General features: G+C 38.9%; 2 protein-coding genes across 5 annotated transcripts in view; one reads left to right on the top strand and one right to left on the bottom strand.

Annotated features, from left to right (window-relative positions):
* IARS2 (isoleucyl-tRNA synthetase 2, mitochondrial) overlaps positions 1-1,699 on the bottom strand; it is a 65,648-nt gene extending 63,949 nt beyond the window's left edge. Inside the window, exon 1 of the mRNA XM_001488053.7 lies at positions 1,235-1,699. Within this exon, the coding sequence (XP_001488103.3) occupies positions 1,235-1,501 (267 nt within the window). The 5' untranslated portion in view covers positions 1,502-1,699. The remainder of the gene's footprint in view (positions 1-1,234) is intronic.
* BPNT1 (3'(2'), 5'-bisphosphate nucleotidase 1) lies at positions 1,684-26,162 on the top strand. 4 transcript variants are annotated; one of them, XM_070256038.1, is made up of 15 exons: positions 1,684-1,901; positions 2,193-2,339; positions 2,437-2,464; positions 2,956-3,040; positions 4,644-4,818; positions 5,076-5,351; positions 10,113-10,240; positions 13,131-13,235; positions 13,941-14,048; positions 15,124-15,172; positions 16,580-16,671; positions 17,772-17,816; positions 20,432-20,629; positions 24,156-24,261; positions 25,526-26,162. In XM_070256038.1, the coding sequence occupies exons 7-15, from the start codon at positions 10,121-10,123 to the stop codon at positions 25,672-25,674; spliced, it is 972 nt and encodes a 323-aa protein (XP_070112139.1). In that variant the 5' UTR covers positions 1,684-1,901; positions 2,193-2,339; positions 2,437-2,464; positions 2,956-3,040; positions 4,644-4,818; positions 5,076-5,351; positions 10,113-10,120; the 3' UTR covers positions 25,675-26,162. The 4 variants fall into 4 exon arrangements, with proteins under 4 accessions (XP_070112139.1, XP_005608073.1, XP_014593539.1 ...); XM_005608016.4 differs by having other exon boundaries at positions 1,714-1,901; positions 5,076-5,355; XM_014738053.3 differs by lacking the exon at positions 17,772-17,816 and having other exon boundaries at positions 1,729-1,901; positions 5,076-5,355.

Genomic DNA, 26,162 nt, shown 5'->3' with positions numbered 1-26,162 from the left:
TCACATAAATACATACTCCTGAATCTTACCATAAATAACAGCCAGCACTTGCTTATTTCTTATCCCCTTCCAATGTATTCAAGTCTGAAACACAAATGGTGAGGTTTCTAAAATGCACACCTGACAGCTCATCTCTTAAAACTTTCCAACAGATCCCCATAGACTTCAGATTAAAGTCTAAGCTCTTCATACCCATACAGGACCCTACAAGGGTTCAGGACCACTAAATTCTTGGGCAGTCTCTCAGCACTGTCCACCCCCCACTCTTCAGTCCAGCCATGCCGAAGGACCTACAGATTGCCCACACTCACATCTTATTCTTGAGATCCCTGGGTCTCAATACTTGCTCTTCTCTAAATCTAGAACCACACTCACTGCGGTCCCACTCCCCTTCCCTCACCTCCATGTGACCTTGGCTAAGTCACTATGCCCTTATCACTGATTCCTTCATTTGAAAAAATGCTAACATCCAACTCACAGAGCTGGTGTGAAGATTAAACGAGAAAACATTAGAAACTGTCGCAGTTCCTGACTGACAGAAGGTAATGGATAAAATACTTTAAGAAATTATACAGCCAAAACAGGTTTAAGAGTCTAGAACTCCGATAACTGTCAAAAGAATATTTAGGCTAAGCATATTTATCTTAACCAATATATCCTGAACATCGGGGATTTTAAAGGCTTTCGAATTACAGAAACTAACAAATGAATCTCTACCCTCAGGAAGTTCAGTCTAATACAAGAGACAGACGCAAAGTTTGGGAAGGGGACTCGGAGAAGCATCTTTACGTCATCCTTCAAAGAAGTCACAATTCCAACTAGGGCCTTACTGATACCACGAAGGTGAGTTTCCTCATAATCGAGTTTTTATTTATATGTGTACATGTTAATTTACTTCTTACAAGCCACTGAAAAAGAATCCAAATTCGACTTGTTTTGCCTAAGCTAAAAATGGGACTTATATTCGATAGATGCTGCTATCTGAGCATCGCTAGTTTCCCCAACATTCCGCTCTGGAACCTGCTACCCGTGAGGGACTTAAGTTTTCAGCCAGTAACACCTGTGGGAACCGGATGATTTCCACTGATCGGGTCACAACACCCCCGGCCGAAGGCGGCCCGGAGCCTGTGGCCCTGAGCCACCCGGCCGGGGTGTGGGTCGCCGGGCGTGGCCCCCGGGGGTCGGGCGTCCCTCTCGAGGCCCCGCTGCGCGCCGCGCCGAGGCGGGGCCGTACCTGCTGGATCTCCAGCTCCGTGTCGGGCTGCTGGCGGCCCAGCAGCTTCATGGGGAAGCTGGTCTGCGGCAGCAGCACGGTGTCCCGGTATCTGCCATCGGTCGAGTTCTGCAGCTGGTTACTGGCCCCGGTGACTGACCGCACCAAAAGCCTCCTCGCCGTCCCTCGCCACCCCGGGAGACAAGGAAGGCGGGGCGGCCCACACAAATTCCGGGCCGCGACCACGGCCGCAGCCCCTGGCCCGCGAGGGCGCAGCCCCCAACGCATGGTGAGCCAACCCCAGGCTTTCGGTGATCGGCGGGTTCTCGGTTCCCGCCTGGGCTTTTAGTAGCAGAGACCCCAGGGAACCTCCGCGACCCCGGAGTGCGCACGCGCGCAGGGCGCGGAAGGGGCGGGGCGCAGGGTCGTCCCTGCGGCAGCGAGGACAGATCCACCTCCGGGTCATGGCTGCGGCCGCCGCGGGGCGGGGCTGGCCCCGAGGGGCGGGGAAAGGCGTGGCCGGCGCCTTAGGGCTCAGCTTTCAATCACAGCGCCCTGCCTTTTTAAAAAATATATATTTTATTTAATCCAATATATCCAAGATATTATCACTTCAACATGTAATTAATATAAAATTATAAATAAGATATTTTACATCTTTCTCTTCATACTAAGTATTCGCAATTTGGTATGTATATTAAGTATGCAGCACGTCTCAGTTTGGACTAGTAACTTGCCAAGTGCTCAACGACCACACGGGGCTAATGGCTACTTTAGTGGGCAGCACTGCCTGAGCGAGGACAAAGTTCAGCGCCAATATCATAAATCAATCTAATTATTTTTCAGATTCCCAATATCCCCCTTATGTCCCAGATAGTCTACTGTGTAGGGCAACTTCTGCTCCGGTTAATGACAGATTCTGCTTTATTTGATTGTCCAGGTCATAGTAGTTCACAATTCTTACCTTTTCATTGTAAAGTGTACCTCTTGGGAATGGCCTTCCTAATAATAAGGCACGAAGTGTAGAAGATTTGGTTTACATAAATAAGAAGACTGACAGATTTTCGACAAAATTGAAACGAAAATTTTATATGTTAAAAGTTACCACAAAGACAGAAGGCAAGAGGTAAATAGGAAGCATTTGATTGATGTCAACTTTTCACCAGGCGCTGTCCCCAGGGCTTTACCTGTCCTAACTCATTTAATTTTTAAATCCCATCAAGATACAGCATGCCAAAACAACCCTACGAGGTGAGTTGGATACTATGATTATTCCCATTTTCCAGTTAAGGCAACTGAGGCACATAAAGTTAAGTGACTTGACCAAGATCACACAACTAAGAAGTAGCAGAGCTGGGATGCAAATCCAGGCAGTTGGGCTCTGGTGCCCATGTGCACAATCAACACTACACTGTGCGAGAAAACATTTGCAACACATTAAAAACAATCAGTATCCAGAATGCATAAAGAGCTGCTACAAATCAAGAAGATAAACATCAACAACCCAACAGAAAAAAGGGCAGAGGATAAGAACAGGCAATTGATAGAGAAATGGAAACAGCCAATAAATATATAAAAAGATACTCAACTTTAAAAGTTATCAAGGACAGATAGTTGAAACAAGATACCATTTCCATCCAACAGAGTAGAGCAAACGTAATGTAAAATTGGTACTGCCTCTTGGAAAGGCAATTTGGCAATATCCATCACCACTGAAAATGCGTTGCACTTTTGACCTGCAGTTCCGCATCTGGGAATCCATCCTGCAGCCCTGGTCTCACAGGAGCACAAAGATGTACAGACAGAGCTCTCCTAACCGACCTCTATGTAAGTTCTTGCTGAATTCAGTGGTGCTTTCTGTTTCCCCATAAAACCCGTGCTGAGATCCCTGAGCCCTCTGGACAGAAGGGTACTCTCCAGGGGACCTGCACATTTCTCTACCCACCTGTTGAGCTTACCGTCAGTGTGTTTATCCTTAAACTTATTCACGCCAGTTGCACTTGTTATGTAATTATACAATTGAATTATAAAAATTATAAAAACCAATGTATGGTTAAAATAGTAAATTTTATTAAATATTTTTTACCGCAATAAAACAAACGGCCTGACTTAACTTGCAGAGTTATTATGACAATCAAAGGAGCTTGTACAGTAAAAGCCTTCTCAAACTAGAACTCCATGTCACAGTGGTAGCCATTTGTTGATATTGCTCTCTGGTGAGTTTTTTTTAAAATAGAAATTGTTTGTTTCTAATTGTGAAAGCTTGGGAATTACAGAAGAGCACACAGAAACAAAAATTGTTCACTAACTACTCTCTTTCTCCTCCAAACCAGTGTTTTTTTTTTTAATGCAAAGTTAATTGCTTTTATGAAAACTAAGCAGAAAGTCCTGAAGAATCCACTAAAGGCAAGTCTCTAAAAAATAAAAACAAACAGCTGTTGAATTAGGTGAAGCTAAAACAAGTGTGAAATAGTGGGGAAAATATCATAAAAATTTATAAGGATTCCACGCTTAAAGTTTTCATAAGTGTCTAAACCCCAAAACTAGATGGTGCATCATGGCGTTATTGGGAGAGAGAAAGCAAAATTCCAACCCCAGGACCCATGCTCTAAGAAAAGGCCTGGACAGATTGTATTGTTTCCTTTTTTTTTCTTTAACAATGAGATTGTAGTCATGAGTTACTTATTTAATTTTAAAATGTCTAAAAATAAAATGTAAAAAAAGTACCCTTTATCAATATAAAGGGTACTATTTTTTTAAAGATTGGCACTTGAGCTAACAACTGTTGCCAATCTTCTTTTTTTTTCTGCTTTTTCTCCCCAAATCCCCCCCAGTACATAGTAGCATATTTTTTTAGTTGTGAGTCCTTCTAGTTGTGGCATGTGGGACGCCATCTCAGCATGGCTTGATGAGCCGTGCCAGGTCCGCACCCAGGATCGGAACCCACGAAGCCCTGGGCCGCCAAAGCAGAGTACTCGAATTTAAACACTCGGCCATGGGGCCGGCCCCTAAAGGATACTTTTAACAATACAAAATGACGGCTCCCTTTGATAACTTTTCTTGCCCTGAATAATATTTGGCCTGATAATACAGTGGATTTGGCTTTCTAATCAACTGGAGAATTTCTATCTTTAATTGGAGGAGTTTAAGCAATTTATTTTCATTGCTATACCTGACATGTTTGCTATTAACTCTGCCATCTTATTTTATGTTGTTTATGTTTATTTATATTATAATTCTAATCATAGTGCCCTGCTTTTTAGTATTAAAAAAAATAGTTGCCTATTGTCTCTGCTGTTCTCAACGCACGTAGGCCCTCCAACACACACACATAAAAACAGGCAGGCACAAAAAGTGTGCTCCTTAAATATATGGTAATTGCTTAAACGAACAGACAGTTTTTAATTTTGTTTGTTTTTACGTTTGGCAGTGCAATAAAAATCGTAAGTAGGTTTCCTTCTGCGTCTCAAAAAAGGAAGAAAAAAAAAAGATTGACATGGTATACCACGCCAGGAAGAGAGGAAAATCTCCCAGGACTTATCGACTGGCAAATGCAAAAGGTTACAGATCCTAAGAATCTGATGAATGCTTAAACAAAAAAAAAGGTAAGCATCAGTAACACAATTCTGCATAAAGTTGTTTGTTGGGGGCGGAGGTGCAGAAGTCTCGGACCTCCGGGAGCCAGTCCACGGACACCTAGTCCACGCATCCCCTTTGAGGTTAAGCAGCCACCTCCCACTGCAGACGATATCACTAATCCAATGAACATTTCAAGAGTTAACGGTATGTACAAAGTGGACTAGAAGACGCCTGAAACCAGAATGAACCTTTGAAAGTAGACACACTCTTCTCCTTACATTAGGTGACTGGCGCCTACGGGTGGCTTGGAGAAAACACGGAGAAGTGGATTTCTCCGAGGAATCGGGAGTCTGACGGGGCCCTGGGGCAGTAGCTGTTCTGCGCCTGCGCCGAATCTCCCGCATGCTCAGTCGCTGGGGTAGGTTTGTCCTACATCCCGGAATGACCTATTGACGGGGAGAGAGCGCGGTACTGGACACAGCGAGGGACTTGGGGCTCGACAACGCGTTTTCGGTTATCCCTGGAGTGGCTTTCTCCTGACTGTTCCAGGCTTGTCACCGTAAGTAAGTTTCTGCCCTGCGGTTCAGGGCGAGGGCTTTAGGCACGTATGAGTCGTTTATTGGTCCCTTAACTCCGCCCTTTTGCACAGATATGAGCAGATTCAAGGGATTTACGTTAAAAAGAAAAAAATTTACGTGAGTCAGATTGCCTCCCCAGATTTCGGACCTAGATTCTTGCATGTCAACGTTTTAATTGTTTGTGCTTTTATTTTCGTGATCTGGGATCTTTTATGGCTATATAGTGTAGAAATACCAAGGCAACCTAGACATTGGGTTCGTTATTGCACCCAGATTGAAAGACTGTCTTACGCCTAAAATTAAATTTCATTAAAATAGCAGATTTCTTCCTACTGTCTTTTCCACGTATTTGTAGACTTGCTTGATTTGTTTAGGTTTCTCTGAGAATATACTTGCTAGTTCCAAAGATTTGTACATGTTACCTTTAATACGGTTTTCAGAACCCTCCTAAGAGGTCTCACCACTTTACATCCTTGCTGACAGTGTTCAGGAGCATGTTCCCTCACACTCCAGCCGGCACTGGGCAAACTTTTTCTTATCTATGCCATTCTTACACATGAACAGTCGTTTTTCATTGTTTTCGTTTGCGTTTCTTTCATAATTAGTGAAACTGAGCATTTCAGATATTTATGGGCCATTGCTTTTCTTTTTCTCTGAACTTCCTGTTCGTGTCCTTTGCTCCTTTTCTATTGGATCGTTCATCTTTTACATACTGATATATAAAAGTCCTTTATGGAACAGAAATTAGCTCCTTTGCCTAGTACGTGATACAATTTTTTTTTTCCTATTTTGTCAGTTGTCTCTTTGCTTTGTTTATGGTATTTTGGCTATATGCACGTTTTAATTTTTATGCAGTCAAATTTATCAATATATTCTTTTATGGATTCTTAGGTTTTGTCAACCAAATTTATAAAATATTTCACCCATGTTTTATTTCCATACTTTCATGGCTTTATTCTTTACTTTTAAAATCATGCATTCATCGGGAATGTATTCTGATGTAAAGAATGCAGAAAAGATCCAACTTTTTTTTAAAAAGATTAGCAAGTGCTAATGATTTGAAATACCACCATTAGTGTTTTGGGCTCTATCTCTGAAATTTATTTGATTCCATTAATTTCTCACTCTAATTCTGCCCAGGAGTAAACTGTTTTAATTACTATAGTTTTATATCATATTTTGATAACTGGTAAGGAGAGTATCATTGTTCTTTTTTCAGAATTTGTCCCACTCACATTTTAATTTTTCCAGATGACCTTGAACTTCAGCATCATTTGGTCAGGTTCAAAAAGAAATAATCTTAGTATTTTGATCTAGAACTCATTGTTCATTTTTAGATCCTAATCCTCATATGCTCACCACCTTTATACTGAATTCAAGATACCTCTCCTAGGCTATGAGAAGAAATGGTTGGGGGCCCGTCTGGTGGCATAGCAGTTAAGGTCATGCGCTCTGCTTTGGTGGGCCAGGTTTGCAGGTTCCAATCCTGGGAGTGAACCTGTGCACGGCTTATCAAGCCATGCTGTGGCAGGCGTCCCACATATAAAATAGAGGAAGATGGGCACAGATGTTAGCTCAGGGCCAATCTTCCTAAAAAGAGAGAGAGAGAAAAAGAAATGAATCGTTTGATTCCTGTTGTTTTTATACTTCTGAACTAGCCCTCTCGGCAGCTGTAAAGACTTCTTAAACAGACAGGATGTTGGGTTGATTGCCTTAAGTATTATAGAGCATTTTCTCATACGTACTCTAAGCCTCAAACCCAGAATGTTATACAAAAGAAACTGTACTGTGACTCAGGCTCATATTAGTTATCATATTAATCCTCAGGGTCCAAGTAATATTGCAGAAGCTGTAGGAATTCCTTGCCCTTATTGCTGCCTAATGTCCCTACAAGATAGCCAGTAATGAGGACAATCATAGTAATCATGGTTAACCAGTATTTTTTTCATGCTTACTTTCTGCCAGGGACTGTTGTAAGGGTTTTATATGTGTTACTCATTTAATAATTACAGCAGTCCTATGCTATAGGTGCTATTGTTAGCTCCATTTTACAGAGTGTGGCACAAAGAATTCAAGCGGCTTTCCCAAGGTCACACAGCTAATACGTGCCAGAGCCAGGATTTGAACACAGGCAGTTGCCTCCAGTGCCTGGGCCTTTAACTACTATGCTGTTTTTGAGTAAGCTTTCAGAAAGAGGAGTTCACAAAAGGTAGTGTTTTAGGATCCAGAAGGTGTAAAACTGGTAGAGAAGGAGGTACAGTCTGAACTGCTGTAAGGAAGTTATAAACTTGCAGGTGGTTTCTTGGCCTTGCAGCAGGTACTGTCATTTGGGGTCTGGGAGGGGCATAATTGAAAAGGCTAATGAGAACCTCCTTTATGAATTTTGTGTTTTGATATGACTGGCTACATTTTCTTTATACCAAGAGCCAAAACTGTATTCATTTGTTTAAAAAATATGTAAGAAAAATATTAGGCTAGGGGATAGTAATATTTCATTACTAATTCAGTTTGGACCAAAGAAGTACTGCAGAGAAGATGGTAGAAATATTTTCTTATTTGCCAACTAAAAGTGATTTGCAGGATCTCTGTAAGTTATTGTTGTGCTTTTACGTCAAATCTCATTTTTTACGTTCTTATAAAACTGATGTTATGTTTAAATGGTGGTTGGTAAATATGGTATACATTTTACAAGGAACGTGGTAGAAAGACAAAACTAAAATACGTTTCTTTGGAAGGAAATACTGTGGACTTGGCAAACATAAGGGGAAGTGGTTTAGTCATATATGAAGCCTGACAAGGCTTGAATAATCACCTAACTGGCTCAAAGGTAAATGATATCTGTGAAAAGTTAGAACAACACCGTACAGTGACGGAAAATGATCTGCCTTTCACAAATGGCATCTTATATAACATGGGGACTGAATGAGCATACCAACACATACTGAAATACCCTCAGTGGTTAAGACACCTGGGTAGTACAAATTAGTTGCCTGAAAACTATGTTTTCCAGTGCAGAATACGTCAGATATATGGCTGGTCCTGAATATAAGGGAGTCAAGGTACGGCCAACAAAGTATTTGCTAAATCATTTCTCCTGTTTTCTCTTTGAGGCATTCCTGAATTAGTAATTAGCATAACCAGTTTTTCCACGTGTAATACCTAGTATGCCAAGAAAATGGATAAAGCCTGGTTATGAAGTAATAGGATAAACAGAATTCAAATACCTAGAAACTTATTTTATTTTCGTCTTGATTCCAGACAGCTATTGGTCACAGTATGGTATTCGTTACCTTACATCAGTTTCAATTCTGTCTTCCTTCTAAAGGGTTTCAAACAGTTCACTTGCTTATTGTTTCACTGATGTTCATAATCCCTGTGGATAGAATGAGGATGATAGAAAAAACATGTAAAGGGGTGAAAAGACACATCAAATCAAAGCTGCGTTCAGAAATTCGTGATAGAATGGTGATTCTTGCTGAATTGAGGTTTATAGTGTCCTTTATATTCTGTATCGTGTTCCCTTATTGCATTGAGATAATGTTGTCTTGATTTGATTAGAGGTGGGGTTTGGTTTCCTGTAAGCCCTCTGAGGCAGGGATAAAGTACAAGAGGTTTATGAGGGAGTGTTCTTGGGATCAGCTATGGCAGGGAAGGGAAAGAAGTAGGAATGCCCAGAGTGGTGGGAAAAGTTGGGCCATGATGCAGTCTCAGCTAAGGCTTCAGCGGACCCCACTGGGCATTCAGAAGCTAGGATGAGCTCATCAGAGTTGGGGCCCCAGCCCAGTTGGGGAGTGGCCTTTGAACCTCCCTGTTGACCAGTTTCAGGTGAAGTGACTCTTCTCAGCAGGTGAATTCCCCAAGAAAGGTGACAGCTAAAGGCCATCTGTTGGCGGCACTCTCAGCAGGTGGGGAAATAAGTCCTTGAGCCCAGAAGGGAGTCTGGGTGGTGCATCCCAGCATCGGCACAGTCACTAAAATTGCAGGATCCAAATTTGAATTTTCAAAGAGGAATATGCTTGATCCCAAAGGCTGTTTTTTCCATGTTTTTCACTGGAGCCAGGGACTACTCTGACACTCACTACTTTTCCAGATGATTGGTCTTCACTGCAATTAGTTATGTTGGTTGTTCTCTTTATTCGGCTACTGTTGAGGATGGTAGTAAATAACCAGCAGATGAAATGGTATTTAATCTCTAAGGGAATATTCATTGATTTTCAGAAACTAATTGTAATCACATGCAATCCCTCCCCTTTTTAATTACTCCACACACATACACATACACCCACATCCCTTATGCTTTTCATACCTCTCTTGGCACTTACCAGTTTTATGTTATAGACTTTAGGTTACAATATTTTACTCCCAATCCACCAAAATATTAGCTCCTCAAAGGCAGATGTTATATCTTATATTTTTAGCCCCTGAAGCACCTTCCACAACCTCTGCATATTACACACCTCAGTGTAAAACTTTTTCACCTGCTCCTAGGCTTGGGCCAGTTTCCCCATGCCTCAACATGTCCCATCTGCAGAGAATACTATAGGGTTTATTGAGAGAGCTAATGCTGAAATGGTGTTTTTTCCAAGTCTTTTTTAGTAAATATTTATTAAAGAACCTAGACGTTTAATTGGGGCAGTCCTAGTAAGCACTCAATAAATTATGTATTGAATTGAATTCAAGTGAATGAAACCAGTTTAAGTTGTCTTTGAAAGTAACAAAACATTCTCTGAATTTCCCTTTAGGGCCTGTCATGGCTTCCAGTCACACTGTGTTGATGCGGTTGGTAGCCTCAGCATATTCTATTGCTCAGAAGGCAGGAGCGATAGTCAGACGTGTTATTGCTGAAGGTGACCTGGGTATCGTGGAGAAGGTACTGGAAGTCTCATCTCATTTCATACTGACTTTATTTTTGTTCCTTAAGATTTGGCTAAAGGATGTAATAATCTAGACAGACTTTAATAGTTGAAATGATCAATGTCTCCCTTGATTACAAGACCCGTAGTTCAAATGGACTCTGTTTCTTCTTTGAAAATGACTCCAGACTTCCTACATCCAAACCTTTATTTATATGACTGGGCCTTCTCACCACTGTCCAGGCCTAGAGCATTGTAACCAAGCTTCAAATCCCAAAGTAATCTATTATATGCCAAGCAATACAATCCTTAGTTAGTGAACTTGACATGTTGGATAAAATTTGGCATTTAAAGAAGTATCTCTTATATGCAAACCTTTAAGTTTTCTTTTCTTCATGGAAAAGAAACCCAAAACAAAGTTTTTCTTTCCAGTATGGTAATTAAAAACTTAGGTAAATTATCAGAAAGACAGTTTATAGTGATAGTTGATTCTTAAAAGAAATTCTACCATGCCTGTGCTCTAGTTTAAAGTATAACTTCTTCCGCAAGGTTTGCTTATTATTTCACATTTCAAATTTTAAACGTAAGTTTCTATATATTAAGTTTTTATCATAATTTTTAAGGAAGATTGTATTATAATTTTACCTGAGAGAGAAAAATGATAGGATATAATTAACCATAAACATTATCATGACTTGAAATAGAGTCATAATTAAGTTACTCCTGTATGATGTCAGGCATCTGTCTAAGGCTGTTAGCATAAAAAAAAATAAGGACCATATATATGAGTAAAAAGCAACTTAGTAATAAGTTCATATAAGCTAATTATAGGATATTCAATGTAACTGCTTTTAAAAATTAAGAATAAAAATCACAAGAACAAGTGAAATAAATCTCATTTCCTGTTTTGATAGATTTATGGGCTTGATAGTATAGGATATCTTGATTTCAGAAAGAAACTTTTCACGGGCTCTCATTTTCCATTTTCAAAGAAGATTCAAGCTATTAATAAATAGAGAGATGACTTCACCTGTTACCCATCCTGAGCCTCTGTTAAGTATATTTATAACTAGGTGAGCAATGTTACCCCAAAATTTTAATTCATTCTCAACCTGGAAAAGATAGTTAGTGACAGCTCATAGGACTCTGTTCCTGACTCTGTTCTTTTCTCTTTAGCCATTAACCTAAATAGTTTAAAAATTCATTGAATTCATCTTCTCAAAAATATTGTGGATAAGGAGGATATAGGAAACATACTTATCAAATGTGTCAATAAAATCTAGCTGGAAGGGGTAGTTAATGTATTGGATCACAGAATAAGTATTCAGTGTAGTTGCAAACTCAGAGAAAAGTGGACCAAATCCAATAGGATATTATAACAGACATAATTATAAAGTCTTATATTCATGTTCAAGTCATAAGTGGTAAATCTGAATCAAATTTATTTTAAAAAGAGGTTTTAGTTGACCACAAACATGCTCAGTGATAAACCAACAATATAATATAGCAACTTTCAGGAAAAAACTGAAAAGTGAAAGATTATCCATCATGCCAGCACTGCCAATATTTTGGATCATTTCTTTCCAGATCTTTCCCTTAGCATCACTCATTTTGTTTAAATGATTTTATGTTCTGATTATATTAAGATATACCACTTTGTAGCCTATAGCTAAGGAGTAATAGAAATTTAGGGTTCAAGTTAGAAAAAATGTCATAACCTCACTGTCCTCTGTACTGGACAGGCACTTCTAACTTCCAGTACTTAATATCCACTTGTTGACATTTTATTTTGAAAGAGACAGGGCAAAATCAGATTTATCACAAAGTATTCAGAATGATGAAGCCTGGCACTGTGTCAGTAGAAAGAGCAGGAAATACTTATTCTAGAGAAGAAAAGAGTTGGGAAAGCTTTCCTCGTATAGTTGAATGCTGTCAATATGTCTTTTTTTCTCTAGAGCAGTGGTCTCTAAACTTGATTGATATATAAGTCATCTCATGAATTTGAGTGCATCACTTCTTTTCAGAAGTTTCATTCAGCACATATTTATAGAGCACCTACTGTGTGCCAGACATAGTTCTTTAGGGAATAAGACAAAGATCTCTGGCTTTGTGGTACTAGGTTCTAGCAGAATAGTACTTTGCATTGAGATAACCAGCGAACTTGTGTGGCATAAAAAACTTTTATTTTCATAATCATTCCTTATCTCAATATAAAGTATTATAAAAATTCTATTTAAGATAATATAATCTCTAAATCCACCTAACCAGGCATATATAAATTGCAACATGTCATAATTCTCTGAAAGCAAACCAACAAAGGAGGTTGTGGTTATCTGTCAGTTATGTGATCTTCCACTGTCTTCCACTGGCATAACTATCTGACATGGATTGAGCAAGAATGCCATAAGGGAGCTATTAAATATTACTGCATTCATTTTCATATTTTTTATATTTTAGAAATAGAATTCTTTCTATACACCAGTGTATCATCCTGAGGACCTCTTGAATTATTAGGATTAGGATTAGTGAGTGGAAGTTATAGAAGGATCCATATAAGGAACACCTTTCAAATAACTAAAGGTACAGCTTTTACCTTTGACTCCCTTGAAAAGTTATGAATTTCCTGTCTCTTAACCTGTTTGAGCAAAAGATTGATCTAGAGATTTTATGAAAGGAATTTCTGAACTGGGGAGAAAATGTTCTCATAATTTAAAAGTTCCTTTCCAAAAATTAACCACTATAAATCCCATGAGAAAAACTAAGCCAAAAAACTTGTTGACTTATTTGGTGTAAGTTCCATGAATCTAAAAACAGTGTAATTTAAATGATATAGACACTCATGCGTTAGATATCAGAGGACAACTTATTTCATGTTAATGCTGCTAAAATTTGCATTCTCTGTTGCAGACCTCTGCGACAGACCTGCAGACCAAAGCTGACCGATTGGTACAAATGAGCATATGTTCTTCACTGGCCCGGAAGTTCCCCAAACTAACAATTATAGGAGAAGAGGTAAAACTTGTCAGGGATAGAATATTTTTTTAATGCCTGTTTACCGTATGGATTTATAATTGCCACTTTAATGATTTGTATACCACTATTATGATTGCAAGCATATTATTTGGTATTTTATCAGAAAAATGATTATTGTCTTCCTTGGACTTGAAGGACATGTCTGATCATAAAATATTTTCATCAATTTCTAGGCCAGATGTCTCAATTCTTGACCATAAAAGATATGGTTACTGTTAGAATATTCAGCATACAAACTATAAGATGGGCAGAGTTCTAGAACTTTGGAATAAAGTGGGTTTTGTCATTTCTGTTTTTGTTTTTGTTTTAAATTAGGCTTACTTGCACACTTATCCAAAGACTAGAACACTGTGAAAGTGAAGGAGTTGACATCTCATGTAATTGAGAGAGGAGAAGTATCTGATGTCAGAGCCTATTATTTAAATAGGTTTACAATACTTAAAAATTCTTTGCTTTTTGAACTCTGTTTGGGATAATGAAGTTGGGATTCTTTGTCATCAACTTTGATGGGACATATATGGTCGGTTTTGCAATTTTATTTGGTTTGCTTTAAAGCTCTGAACATAAATTGTAAATAGGAAAGAATAGTAAAAACTATGATGCTGCGTTTCTTCTGCTACTGAGACAGAGGGTACCCTGGCGACGCTAAACAGCTTCAGTAACCATCAGTGCTCTCTGCTTTAGGATCTGCCTCCTGAAGACGTGGATCAAGAGCTGATTGAAGATGGTCAGTGGGAGGAGATATTGAAGCAACCGTGCCCGTCACAGTACAGTTCTATTAAAGAAGAAGATGTATGATCCCTGTTATGACTTAACTCTCTGTTACTCTTCCATTTTTGCCATAGTAAAGGAAATGAGATTTGCCTGTAGTGATGAAAAGTTGGTAGTTGTAAAATAGGGACAACCAGCAACTTGAAATCTTTCAGAGCCAACATGGGAGTGTCAGACAACCATATGGAACATCTGACCTGTTAATTTAGAGTTCAGTTTCTCATCCTGTTGGTTTCTTCTCCACTCAAAAACTATTATTAAAAATACTTTTAGGGAGAAAATCTAATTTGTTATTTAGTAGATTTGGTAGTAAAACATTTCATTGGTAATTGGGGCTGGAAGGAGATGAAACAAATCATTACCTTTTATTTTTGGAAGGCCATAAAAGTCACCTCGCTTACTTTTTATAGTCGCTGAAATTAGGTCCTCAGATAACGATCATACTTCTTTAGTTTTCAAATTTTAATTTATTTAGCACATTCATTGAATACGTACTATGAGAAGGCACTTTGCTCTGTGGTTTGGAAAATACAAAGAAAACAAGACATGATGTCTTCCAACAGAAACATGTCCTCACTCACTAATTCATATCAAGCATTGTAATTCTGGTGGTTAATGATGGTGTATCCTGAATCATGTTAAAAGTCCTAAGTAGAACGGATTTCTTTTTTAGTCACTGTCAGTTTTATAACCGTTCGTTTTTCTTTGTCATATATAAGTAGGGTCCCTAAGTTAATCACTGTCTTTATTTTTTTTAATGAGCATTTATATATAAAAATACAACCACACATTGTTCAAATCATTTTTGGTGCCACTTCAAAGTTTTCCTTGTACCACCATTGAAGCTCAGCTTGCTCATGGCACTGTGTTTAGTATTCAGGTGACAGTAAACCTTGATCAGTTAAACATTTCATATTTAAAATTCTTAAATCAGACTTTTCTCTAATTTAAATGGGACTTTTTCCGTGATTACAAAACAGAGTTTCTTTACTGTCACAAAACTGACAACATTGGCTTAAGTCATCCATAATATAATTTCAAAAATGAAAACAAGGGCAGTTTTAGCTAATCTATTTAAATCTTTTTTTTTTTTTAGCTTGTGGTGTGGGTTGATCCTCTGGATGGTACCAAGGAATATACTGAAGGCTGGTATCCCTTTTGTATTTGTATTTGATAGCAGGAGGACTAGTATATGATGTTTAGTTGTAGACATTTTATATTGCATATGTTGTACGAAAACCTTGTATCATAGTTTGTGTCTGAGCCCTAAAACTGTATTTATGCTCATCCTAGCTAACTCATACATCAGTGATTGTCAAGACAGAGGGAGGAAATTCATCACCTTCAAATAGCTGCCTCCACAGATTGTACCAGCCCCACAATTCTCGGGTCCCTCAGATGAGAATAACTAACACTAAACCAGTGTTACCAAAGGAACTATACTGAACCCCTGGCTTTATTGGGGTAGAAAAATGATGAGAAGCATGGCTGTACTGCCCTTGCTCTGCCACCACCACCATCCCATGCCCATCCCACTCGCTCTCCCCTCGTCTGTCAACCCCTTCTCGCTTCACAGCCTCTCCTTTAAAGATGAGTTTGGAAACAGTGCAATATTTCTCCTTCCCGAAATTATCTAAGATGAGAAAAATTAGAAAGCAGCAAATTAAAATAAAATTGGCAACATTAAGAAAGACCAGGCTTAGAGCCAGAGTGTTAGGTTTTAGGAGCTTAGCATAGGCTTAGAGTTATTTTGAAATAAAGATCTATGTAGTTTTTCTTCTGTTGGTTCTCAGCTTCATGGCTTAAAAAAAGAGAAAATTTCTCATAATAACTAGAAAAACTCTCTGTCCTTGGATGAGACATAATCCATAATGAGTGAATCACGCAGTGTGTGTGTGTGTGTGTGTGTGTGTGTGTGCATGTGCATGTGTATGTAGGTGTGTGCACTGAAAACATCTCTATACTCCATTCAGAAATAGGGAAGCTCTAAACAGGTTCTGTATGTCTCAGAGCACCTAGACAGCTTGTTTAGATCTTGACCCCCACCTCCAGAGATTTTGATTCACTGGCTCTGGGAAAGAGCCGGAGAGTCTGTATTGTAAAAGTGACACCAGTTAATTCTAGTGCTGCTGGATAGTCCATGGACCCACTTTGAGGAACCTTCCTTCAGAGGCTTGAAACACAAGTCTAGAGAAGAATCCTGGAATAGAGAGTGATCCAACAGACAGGAGTGAGTTGGATGTTGGCAGAGGGGGCACGGAGGAATCTAATGATAATGGCTGCAGAGTTATGGCTGGTTTATTTAATTGGTTTACAAATCCTACTAATGAGACGATGTATATCAATTCAGTTATGTGGCTGTAGACCTTGCTTCTGTCTCTGGCCAGCTCTCTCATATAGTTTGTGCATTTTGCCAGAAGTAGGATTGATCGTGGATGAATCATTGCAAATTCCTTACCTTTACTGCAAAAATAACTTGGAGCAATTGACGTGCTGATGATGAGTCATAACATGAGAAATTTATATAATTGCTGTTCATTTCTTCTTTATAGGTCTTCTTGACAATGTAACAGTTCTTATTGGAATTGCTTATGAAGGAAAAGCCATAGCAGGAGTTATTAACCAGCCATATTACAACTACCAGGTATTACTAGAAGTGATGCAAAAATATTTCATTAGATAAATGATTATAGTGTTATATGAGTCCTGATGTTATCTAACTCAGTGATCTCTTGCTCGGTTGCATGTGCAATCATCTGGGAAGCTATACAAAATATAGATTCCGAGGTCACACCCCAGACCTATTGAATCAGAACCTCTGGGGGCATCGATACCAGGAATATATATGTATGTATGTGTGTGTAGACAGACACACCCTATGTATTACGTATATTTTTTTATGTACACCTTATGATTTAAGTCAAAAGTTTGGGAATTACTTATGCGGTTCTTGATTAGCCTGGTCATTGAGACACCTGATTTACAGGTGGTTCTTGAAGCACATTGAAGAAATGAACCATTTCAACCAGGAAAAGATGCTAGCCATGTTGTTTTCCAGGTAATACTACGTAGTGCCTAAATTATAGTCAGCGTTGATAACAGAACTGCAAATGCTCTTGTACTCTTCTCTGTCATTTTGTCTCTCTAATCTGCTTTGACTTTCTATTATCCTCCCAAGAAATTGTCTTCCTTAGAAGCAAGAGACTAATGTAATTCCCAAGCAGGACTATGCTATTAAATCACATTAAATGTTAAAGGAACTTGTTGATATAAAATATTTAAGGTATTTACGTTAGTGTGACCTTGATAGAACTTCGGAAAAACAAAGTACCCAGAGTGGGGACTATTACTTCTGAATTTCCAGTTTGAGTTAAAAGCAGGATTAATCTCTAATTTTAAAATAAATTTGTTTTTGTGCCATTTATATGATTATAACTTTTTATTTATAATCATGAGCTTCTTCTGGTTATTTAGCAAAAATAGTTATGCATCATTGGGAAAGTCTCATATTGAATTGCTTATGTGTCCATTAATTCTTTTAATATAACTTTCATGTTTATATAGTATTATATGCAGGCACAAGTTTGTAAACTTTAAAGTAAGTTAATACTATTATGTAAAAGAGGGACTTTTAATTCAGACACAACATTGTAATGCATGGCACGTTTCATCAGAAAAAGATAGGAGTTGTTAATTTTCCTCACTTTTTTCTGAGATTAGAAAAATTGTATTCATTTTCCACAGAACAATGAAAAGCAGAAGTTAAAGGAACACAGGAGTGAAGCAAAGGTGAGAAAAATAGCTAGGGTTTTGGCTCCACTAGTAGATAGAAAACAGGTGGGCAACTAGTTGTACCCCAGGGAGACATTGTCCATCCCACATACTGGTTCGTTTTCTCCTGTCCTGCTTCTCCCCTTTGTTACCTGTCCCTGCGCCACATTCCCTCTGTACACTCTCTTTTTCCTCTCTCTTCCTTCTCTCTTGCTTATGCCTTAAAATTTGTTACAAGTAGAAAAGTGCTCAGCTCTGTTGGTAGTATACAAGGCTGAATATTCGATTTTAAATCATCATCCTCATTATAATAAAATTTATCAAGAGCTTACTGTGTAGTGCCAGACTCAAGGGATTCACATGCATTATCTCATTTAATACTCCCTTTAAGGTTTTAAAGGTAATTTTATTATCCTGTTTTAAAGAAGAGGAAACTGAGGCAGGTAACTTGCCCTCAGTCAGCCAGTTGGTCAATGGCAGATCTGGAATTCAAACCCCAGTCCAAGCTCTGACCCATTACTCTATATTGCTCTCTTGAGCCAGATAAAAGACTTAATTCAAACTTTATTTTTGCTTCTAACAGATACTGAAGCTGGGAGGCGCTTAAAGGAAACAGCGTGGCTTAGTGCAAAGAGGCCCAGACTGTCTTTGTATCAGACCTAGCTTCTTAGCCATTATGAATCTTAGTTAACTCAGCAGTAAGGTGAAAATGTTAGCCTTTGTTACCCCTAGAAAGTTGGTGTGGAGCCTTTGGAGGAGAAAGACAGTGACAGAGACTGAGAGATCGGGAGCGCAGAGGAAGGCTAGCTGGCTGCCTCATGGGATTGCATGTCCCTCACCAGGGCGGCAGATTCCCTGGTCCCATTCTCTTTGCCTACATATTCATTTACAGAGGAAATGGCACTTTTTAGGGACCAGAATACTCAAGTCCACTATTTAGTATGCTTTCCTTTTCTTTTTCAGGATAACTGGAGAGCTGAATTAATAAATAGGTTTCTTGAGAGCATGAAATTAGTCTCAGCAATCAAGCTAAGCCTAATGAGCAGGCAGAGCCACCACAGAGCCCATCCTTACTTCTCAGGTTCCAGCCTCTCCTGTAGCGTGGACTCGAGACAGTCCAGAGGAAGCACAGGAACATATGTTGAGCACCTGATGCTTGTTCTTTGGTGCCTTTCTTGCCTCCTTTGCAAGAGTACTATCATGAGACAGCCTTCAGCTGTCAGCCTCTTCGGGGATTCCTCACCTGTAAAGAGCTTCCTCGCCCAGGGACATGTCCTTCCCCAAGGCTGTCCATTTCCAGTGACTGATTATTGCAGGGGTATAAAGGCCTGATCGTTTGCTCCAATTTGGTACAACCCTGAAGGGCCATTCTAGCTCCAGAGCTCCCCACAGGGTCTGCTGAAGCTGTTGTTGAGTCTGTATCACAGCTCAATTTCTCCCTCTGTCTGGTCACATTGCTTTCCCTCCCTTCCATAGGTGTTGATCCCAAAGGCACTCCTTCATAAACATCCAACCTATTTCAGAGTCTGCTTCCAAGGGAATCCATCCTGCAACATAAGCATATTCCACTATCAGGGCACCCAGGATACTGCTGAAGGACAAATAAGATGACATGTTTGAAAGCATGCTGACAAGTAAACTTAGGATACTGTAGTGATGAAGAATATTGACTTTGAACACAGATAAGCCTGAGTTTGGTTATGATCTTCCTAGAGTCCTTGGTCAAGTTGCTTAATGATCCCAAATATCATTTTTCTCATCTGTAAAATAAGAATGCTAATACCTAATTCATGGGGATTAAATGAGATAATACATGTGAAGCGCTTAGAATGGTACCTGGCACATGTTTAGTATTCAGCAAAATATGTGCATGTCTACAATATATGTCTACTATATTAATATGATGATATTTTGATGACTTTGTGTTAATCATTTTATGCATCAGTTTTATTGTCCATGAAATTACAGATTATGTTTTTCTAGGCGAAGTATATAGTTACAACAATGTGGTTGAAAATTCTTTGAGCTCTGCAAAGGAGACTACAGATTCTAAGATTGCATCATCGTTGTTACTTTACCACCACAATTGTCAGTAAAATCTCTGAGCTGGACCCCATTATCCATGGCTGCTCTTCAGTATTAACCTATTGAGTTGCTCACTCTGTCTCTTGTGGCAGCAAAGTACATTATTGCCATTATCTATCCCCATAGTAATGTAGCCTTATTGTTCCTTGGATAATGATAAGTAGTAATCAATACATGATATTTCATTTCTGGGGACTTCAGTCCCTTTTACAAACAGCTATTTTCAAATACAGTAATGACATCATTGGATGATTGAGAGGAACAGGAATCAGTAAATGATGTTTCCTTTCCTGAGGACTCCAGGGAATAACCAAAAATTCCCTTCAGCATCTTTGAAACCCAATTATTAACCCAAACAACAAGGAGAATAATTAGTTGATTCTCTTGGAAAATTTCTTTGTCGATGATATTGTTGTTGTACTTTATAACATTATAATGTTTTTATTTTTAAAAAATCATGATGCTAACATAACTAAGTATACTACTTATGGCTAACGGTTTTCTCCAAATGATTACAAGCTCTGCTATTGTTTCACTCGTTTACATAGGCAGGACCAGATGCTGTGCTGGGAAGGACAATCTGGGGAGTTTTAGGTTTAGGTGCCTTTGGGTTTCAGCTGAAAGAAGTGCCTGCTGGGAAACACATTATCACAACTACCCGGTCCCATAACAACAAGTTGGTTAGTGACTGTGTTACTGCTATGAACCCTGATGACGTGCTGCGAGTGGGAGGAGCAGGAAATAAGGTATGAAAAACATCTGTCATCAGCTCTTAAATGCAATTGAATCATTGAAAGAAATACTGAGCTTTTAAAAAATGTCAAATAAGAGTTTGAGAGAAGGACTAAATGTTGTAATTTGCCATTAAAAGCACATTTCAGCAACATATGAGTTTTACAAAAATGTTAAGCTTCAGGTCTTTTTAATCTGAGAGAGTTCAGTGGTAATATAAATCATTAGGATAAGACCCTGTGCCTCTTGCTAGCCCTTGTTTTCTCAAGGACCCTCTAGGATTACTCCCTAGCCCTTCCTTCTGTAGGCTCTAAGGATGGGCCTGCCTGGGACTTCCTGGATTCTTCCCTCATTCTTTCAGCTAGGCTTCCATCCTCCTGAGAAAATTGTAAAATGGAACACAATTTGATCTACATCCCTAGCCCTGAACTCTTCTCATCTGATTGCCCCCCCAGGTATCATCATGATGACATCCTTCAGGTCTCTCAAATTCAACCCACCCAATGTGCACTCATCCTCTTCTACCTGCCCCTGGATGTGTTCCACTCCCTGTTTTCTGTCTGGTTAATGGCACCACCATTTTCCTAATTGTTCCAACCAGACACCTGAAAGTCATCCTAGACACCTTCCTTCCTTACATCCTATCAATTTGGTCCTACCTATATATCTTAATTCTTCCCTAACGTCTCCTCTTGTCCATCTCACCTGCCAGTGCCCTAGTTGAAACCTATCATCATCTCTCACCCAGACTTTATAGTAGTTTCCAAAGTGGTCTTCCTGTTCAATCCCAGTTTCCACAATGCCACTTAAAGCAACTAAAAATGCAAAACATGGGACCGGCCCTGTGGCATAGTGGTTAAGTTTGGCATACTCTGCTTTGGCGGCCTGAGTTCATGGGTTTGGATCCTGAGTGTGGACCTACATCACTTGTCAGCCATGCTGTGGCAGTGACCCACATAAAAAAAGAGGAACATTGGCAACAGATGTTAGTTCAGGGCAAATCTTCCTCAGCAAAAAAAAATATAGATATATTTTGGGGCCAGCCCAGTGGCATAGTGGTTAAGATTGTGTGCTCGGCTTCAGTGGCCCAGGGTTTGTGGGTTCAGATCCTGGGCGCAGACCTACACACTGCTCATGAAGCCCTGCTGTGGCGGCATTCCACATACAAATTAGAGGAAGATTGGCAACAGATGTTAGCTCAGGACCAATCTTTCTCACGCAAAAAAAATGTAAAACTTACCATATGTCACTCCCCTGCCCCCAAACCTTGGATGACTCCCCTTCACAACAATTTAAAATCCAAGCTTATGAGAATGGGATGTAAATTCCTCTATATCCTGACCCCTGAATGCCCCCAAGCCTTATCTTCTGTCATCCCCCACTCACACTTAGGATCTGCTGATACTGAACTGCATGTAGTTCCTGATACATGTGTGTTTCACACTTGTGTGCCTGGCATGGGGAAGGCAAATCATAAATATTCATTGAACTGAATGGAAGTCATTTCTCTTCACCCACCCTTTAGAAGCAATAATCAACTATTTCTAGATTTTCTAAAAGCATTTGCTGAAAAGAGGATGAAAAGTGGGCGTTTAAAAATAAGTCTTTTGAAAAACGTCTAAAACATTTCAAAGTAAAAATCTTTTCCTGGTATTCACTGAAATGTGATTTCTCTTCGAACCTAATTTTATAACCACAAAACCCCACTCCCTTTTTTATTCCCAAGGGACACTGTTCTCCTTAGGAACAAAGTCCCCATCCTGCATACCCCCTACCTTTTTCTCCTGTGGAAAGACCTTGTCGAGCAGTTATTAACTTTTTTACATCAAGGACCTCTTTCGGAATCTAATGAAGGCTGCGGTCCCTCTCCCCTCAAAAAATATACGCAGCAGGGCCATCCCCGTGGTGCAGCAGTTAAGTGCGCACGTTCTGCTTCGGCAGCCCGGGGTTTGCTGGTTCAGGTCCCAGGTGTGGACATGGCCCCTCTTGGCAAGCCATGCTGTGGCAGGCGTCCCGCATATAAAGTAGAGGAAGATGAGCACGGATGTTAGCTCAGGGCCAGTCTTCCTCAGCAAAAAGAGGAGGATTGGAAGCAGATGTTAGCTCAGGGCTAATCTTCCAAAAAACAAAAAAGAATATATATATATATATATATATATACCCAGTAGTTCTTGACACATAATAAAACTTGACACATATTTGTTAAATGAAAGAAAAACCTTTTACTTAAATGCCAGCAAGATTTGATCATTTGAATAGTGCTGAAAGGAATAGTTGGTTACTTTGTGTTCACTGAGATTTTCTTCATTCTCCTAGTCTGGTCTCTTCCTCTGAATATTTGAACTCTTGAGTTTCACAGTACTAATTATCTCACAGAATAACCAAAAGAAAAGTCAAGGGATTAATGAAAACTTGATAGCAAGTTACTGTTTTGAGTGATGCAGTTTCTATCAGTGACCTCAGTTTTATATGAATATTATAGGAATTGTTAAGATGACTGTTTAAAAATTCGTATTTTGGGGCCAGCCCCGGTGGCCTAGTGGTTAAGTTCGGCGCACTCTGCTTCAGTGGCCTGGGTTCGATTCCAAGGCATAGACCTGCACCACTGGTCAGTGGCCTGCTGTGGTGGCAGCTCACATACAGAATAGAGGAAGATGTGCAACAGATATTAGCTTAGGGTGAATCTTCCTCAAGCAAAAAGAGGAGGACTGGCAACAGATCTTAGCTCAGGGCAAATCTTTCTCACCACAAAAAAAACCTTCATATTTTGGTGGTGGAAACAGCAATAGATATGAATCCGAATACTTATGAAACTTCTTGTTAAACTAGTCAGCATCATACAGCTGTTAGAACTTATTACAATTTATACATTATTACTCTAGTTGATATTTCTCTATCCTTTATATAATAATGGTCAACTTTTTACGAGATGAAAAAACTTTAATTTTTCTTCAATAAATATATATTGCTCTTACCATAAGAAAGAAAAACAACATAAAAAACACTTTATTTTATCTAACTTGGAATATGGAGACTATCCACATATCCTCCTTGTAGTTGATTTGACCACTTTTTTTCCTCTCAAATCACTATATTATTATGCATGTATCCTAGATAGTTCTTCATATGCTCGTGTCATTTAAACCTGCTAAAGGCTTTATCCTAAGTTGAGTATGACAGAGGAATTGAAATATACTTAATAGAAACAAGTAGGGCCGGCCCTGTGGTGCAGCGGTTAAGATCTCACATTCTGCTTCGGCCGCCCCAGGATTCACTGGTTCAGATCCCGGGTGCAGACATAGCACCACTTGTCAAGCCATGCTGTGGCAGGCATCCCACATATGAAGTAGAAGAAGAAAGGCATGGATGTTAGCTCAAGGCCGGTCTTCCTCAGCAAAAAGAGGAGGATTGGCAACAGATGTTAACTCAGGGCTAATCCTCCTCAAAAAGAAAGAAAGAAAGAAAGAAACAAGCAATTTCTCTTATTTGTACCTCAGTATGTCATAGTTGAGGGATAAATTATTATCTTTAATGTTACAGATTCTTCAGCTGATTGAAGGCAAAGCCTCTGCTTATGTATTTGCAAGTCCTGGATGTAAGAAGTGGGATACTTGTGCTCCAGAAGTTATTTTACATGCTGTAGGAGGTTAGTCCATTTTATTTTGGGGAATTACAGTTTTTATATTACACTAAGACATAATATTTCTCTAGTATTACTTTTCCTAGACTCTTAGAATATAAAAGTTAGAAGGAAAGTTAGACATTATTAACCCCTGCATTTCAGAGGTGAGAAAGTAGATTTTCAGCAAATTCATTTTTCCTTAGTTATAGTTTCTCTTTTGGACCTTGATCTGCATACGGTTACTTTAATTAAACCTTATTAATTTATAGCTTTAATGCTTTTAGGGTTTTCTTGAAAAGTAAAATATTCATTATCCTTATCATCACCTTACTTAGTTTCTTTTAAGCCAATATGGGTAAATATCTCAGTACTGGTGCTAGAAAGCATAGAGTTAGGGGCCCGCCATGTGCCGAGTGGTTGAGTTCGCCTGCTCCGCTTCAGCAGTTCAGGGTGTCGCCGGTTCGAATCCTGGGCACGGACATGGCGCCGCTCACCAAGCCATGCTGAGGCTGCATCCCACATGCCACAACTAGAAGGGCCCACAACTGAAAATATACACAACTATGTAGTGGGGGGCTTTGGGAGAAAAAAGGAAAAATAAAATCTTTAAAAAAAAATCATAGAGTTAGATTTTTTTAGATCTGACTGAAAATGTATTACAAATATATACATTGTAAGATGATTTTTCAATTTCAGATAGAAATCAGGCCACATCCGCTCTTAACTACTTGATTTTTATTCTATCATTTCTCCCAGTATATTATTGTATCACTACCTCATTAGCATATTACATGAGAAGGAAGTTAAATTCATCACAATCAATTCTCATTAGAATGTTAAATGGAACTGTAATATAATACAGTTATATTTTATGAACATACTTCACTTAAACTCTTGCCATATGAATCCTTAATATTAAATGGTAGAATGAAGAAAACACTTTTGGAAACGGGAATGGGGTGATGGAGTATAACCAATAGGAAAAGTAATGAACTCAGGAAAAGAGAAATTAATTGATACTGAGAAATATAACTTGAAAATGCTAAATGAAATTGTTGTAATCAGGGAAAAAAAGAATGTCTTACCCTTCAGTTAGTCAAAATTGCTCTGTAGTCTTAAATTTCAAGTGAATTAACACTTCACCTTTATGGTCCATACTCATTATCTTTCCTGCTTTATCCAGAATCAATTAGATATTATTGCATGGGGATGCAAGAGGCACTTAAAAATAGCTGGAAACGTAATGATCCACCCAGCCCTTCATGTTGTATTGATTTTTTTCCTGCAGGCAAGTTAACCGATATCCATGGAAATGCCCTTCAGTACAACAAGGAAGTTAAGCATATGAACTCCGCCGGAGTCCTGGCCACGCTGAGGAATTATGACTACTATGCAAGTCGAGTTCCTGAATCTGTTAAAAATGCACTGGTTCCTTAAAGGAAAATCTCATTTCCTTAGCTTGGAGAAGGACTTGGTTCTCAAAATAATACATTTTAAAATGAATTGGATGGAATTACAGTTCCACCTTTACTTTATTCATTGTTGATCAGCGATTTATATTTAGTTACTTAGGAATAGAAAATAGAATTTAAAAATGTCTCAATTAATTAGTTAACCAGACCAATTTTGACATCTGAAAGTAAAGCCAGTGTGTCAAATTTCCTTTGCTCCTTTTATTTGGAGAAATGAAGGAAAGGTTTAGTTCTAACTGACTATCCTGGTCAGTTGTTTAATCAACATTCCTCTTGTGTAAATCAGAGTTCTTTAGGGCACAGAACCACAAGTTGTTACCTGCATCTCATGCTTGTTTTTCACAGTAATTTTAAAAGTTTTCCTACCCCAATCATGAATACAGTAAAATGTTGTGTATGTTGATGAAACAGATTTACGGGAAAAGTTTCTTTATAATAAATTATTTAATTCCA

The sequence above is a fragment of the Equus caballus genome, chromosome 30 (assembly GCF_041296265.1).
Source record: "Equus caballus isolate H_3958 breed thoroughbred chromosome 30, TB-T2T, whole genome shotgun sequence".
NCBI lineage: Eukaryota > Metazoa > Chordata > Mammalia > Perissodactyla > Equidae > Equus > Equus caballus.
Note: the sequence above shows the minus strand (reverse complement) of the source record. Positions and strands in the feature narration are given on the sequence as shown.

What these genes read in the sequence shown, in the direction of transcription:
- BPNT1 (XM_070256038.1), top strand. Translation starts at nt 10,121, where the DNA reads ATGGCTTCCAGTCACACTGTGTTGATGCGGTTGGTAGCCTCAGCATAT. An exon ending in TAACAATTATAGGAGAAGAG is followed by an intron (nt 13,236 to 13,940) that starts GTAAAACTTGTC and finishes TCTCTGCTTTAG; the next exon opens with GATCTGCCTCCTGAAGACGT. An exon ending in AGCCATATTACAACTACCAG is followed by an intron (nt 16,672 to 17,771) that starts GTATTACTAGAA and finishes CATTTTCCACAG; the next exon opens with AACAATGAAAAGCAGAAGTT.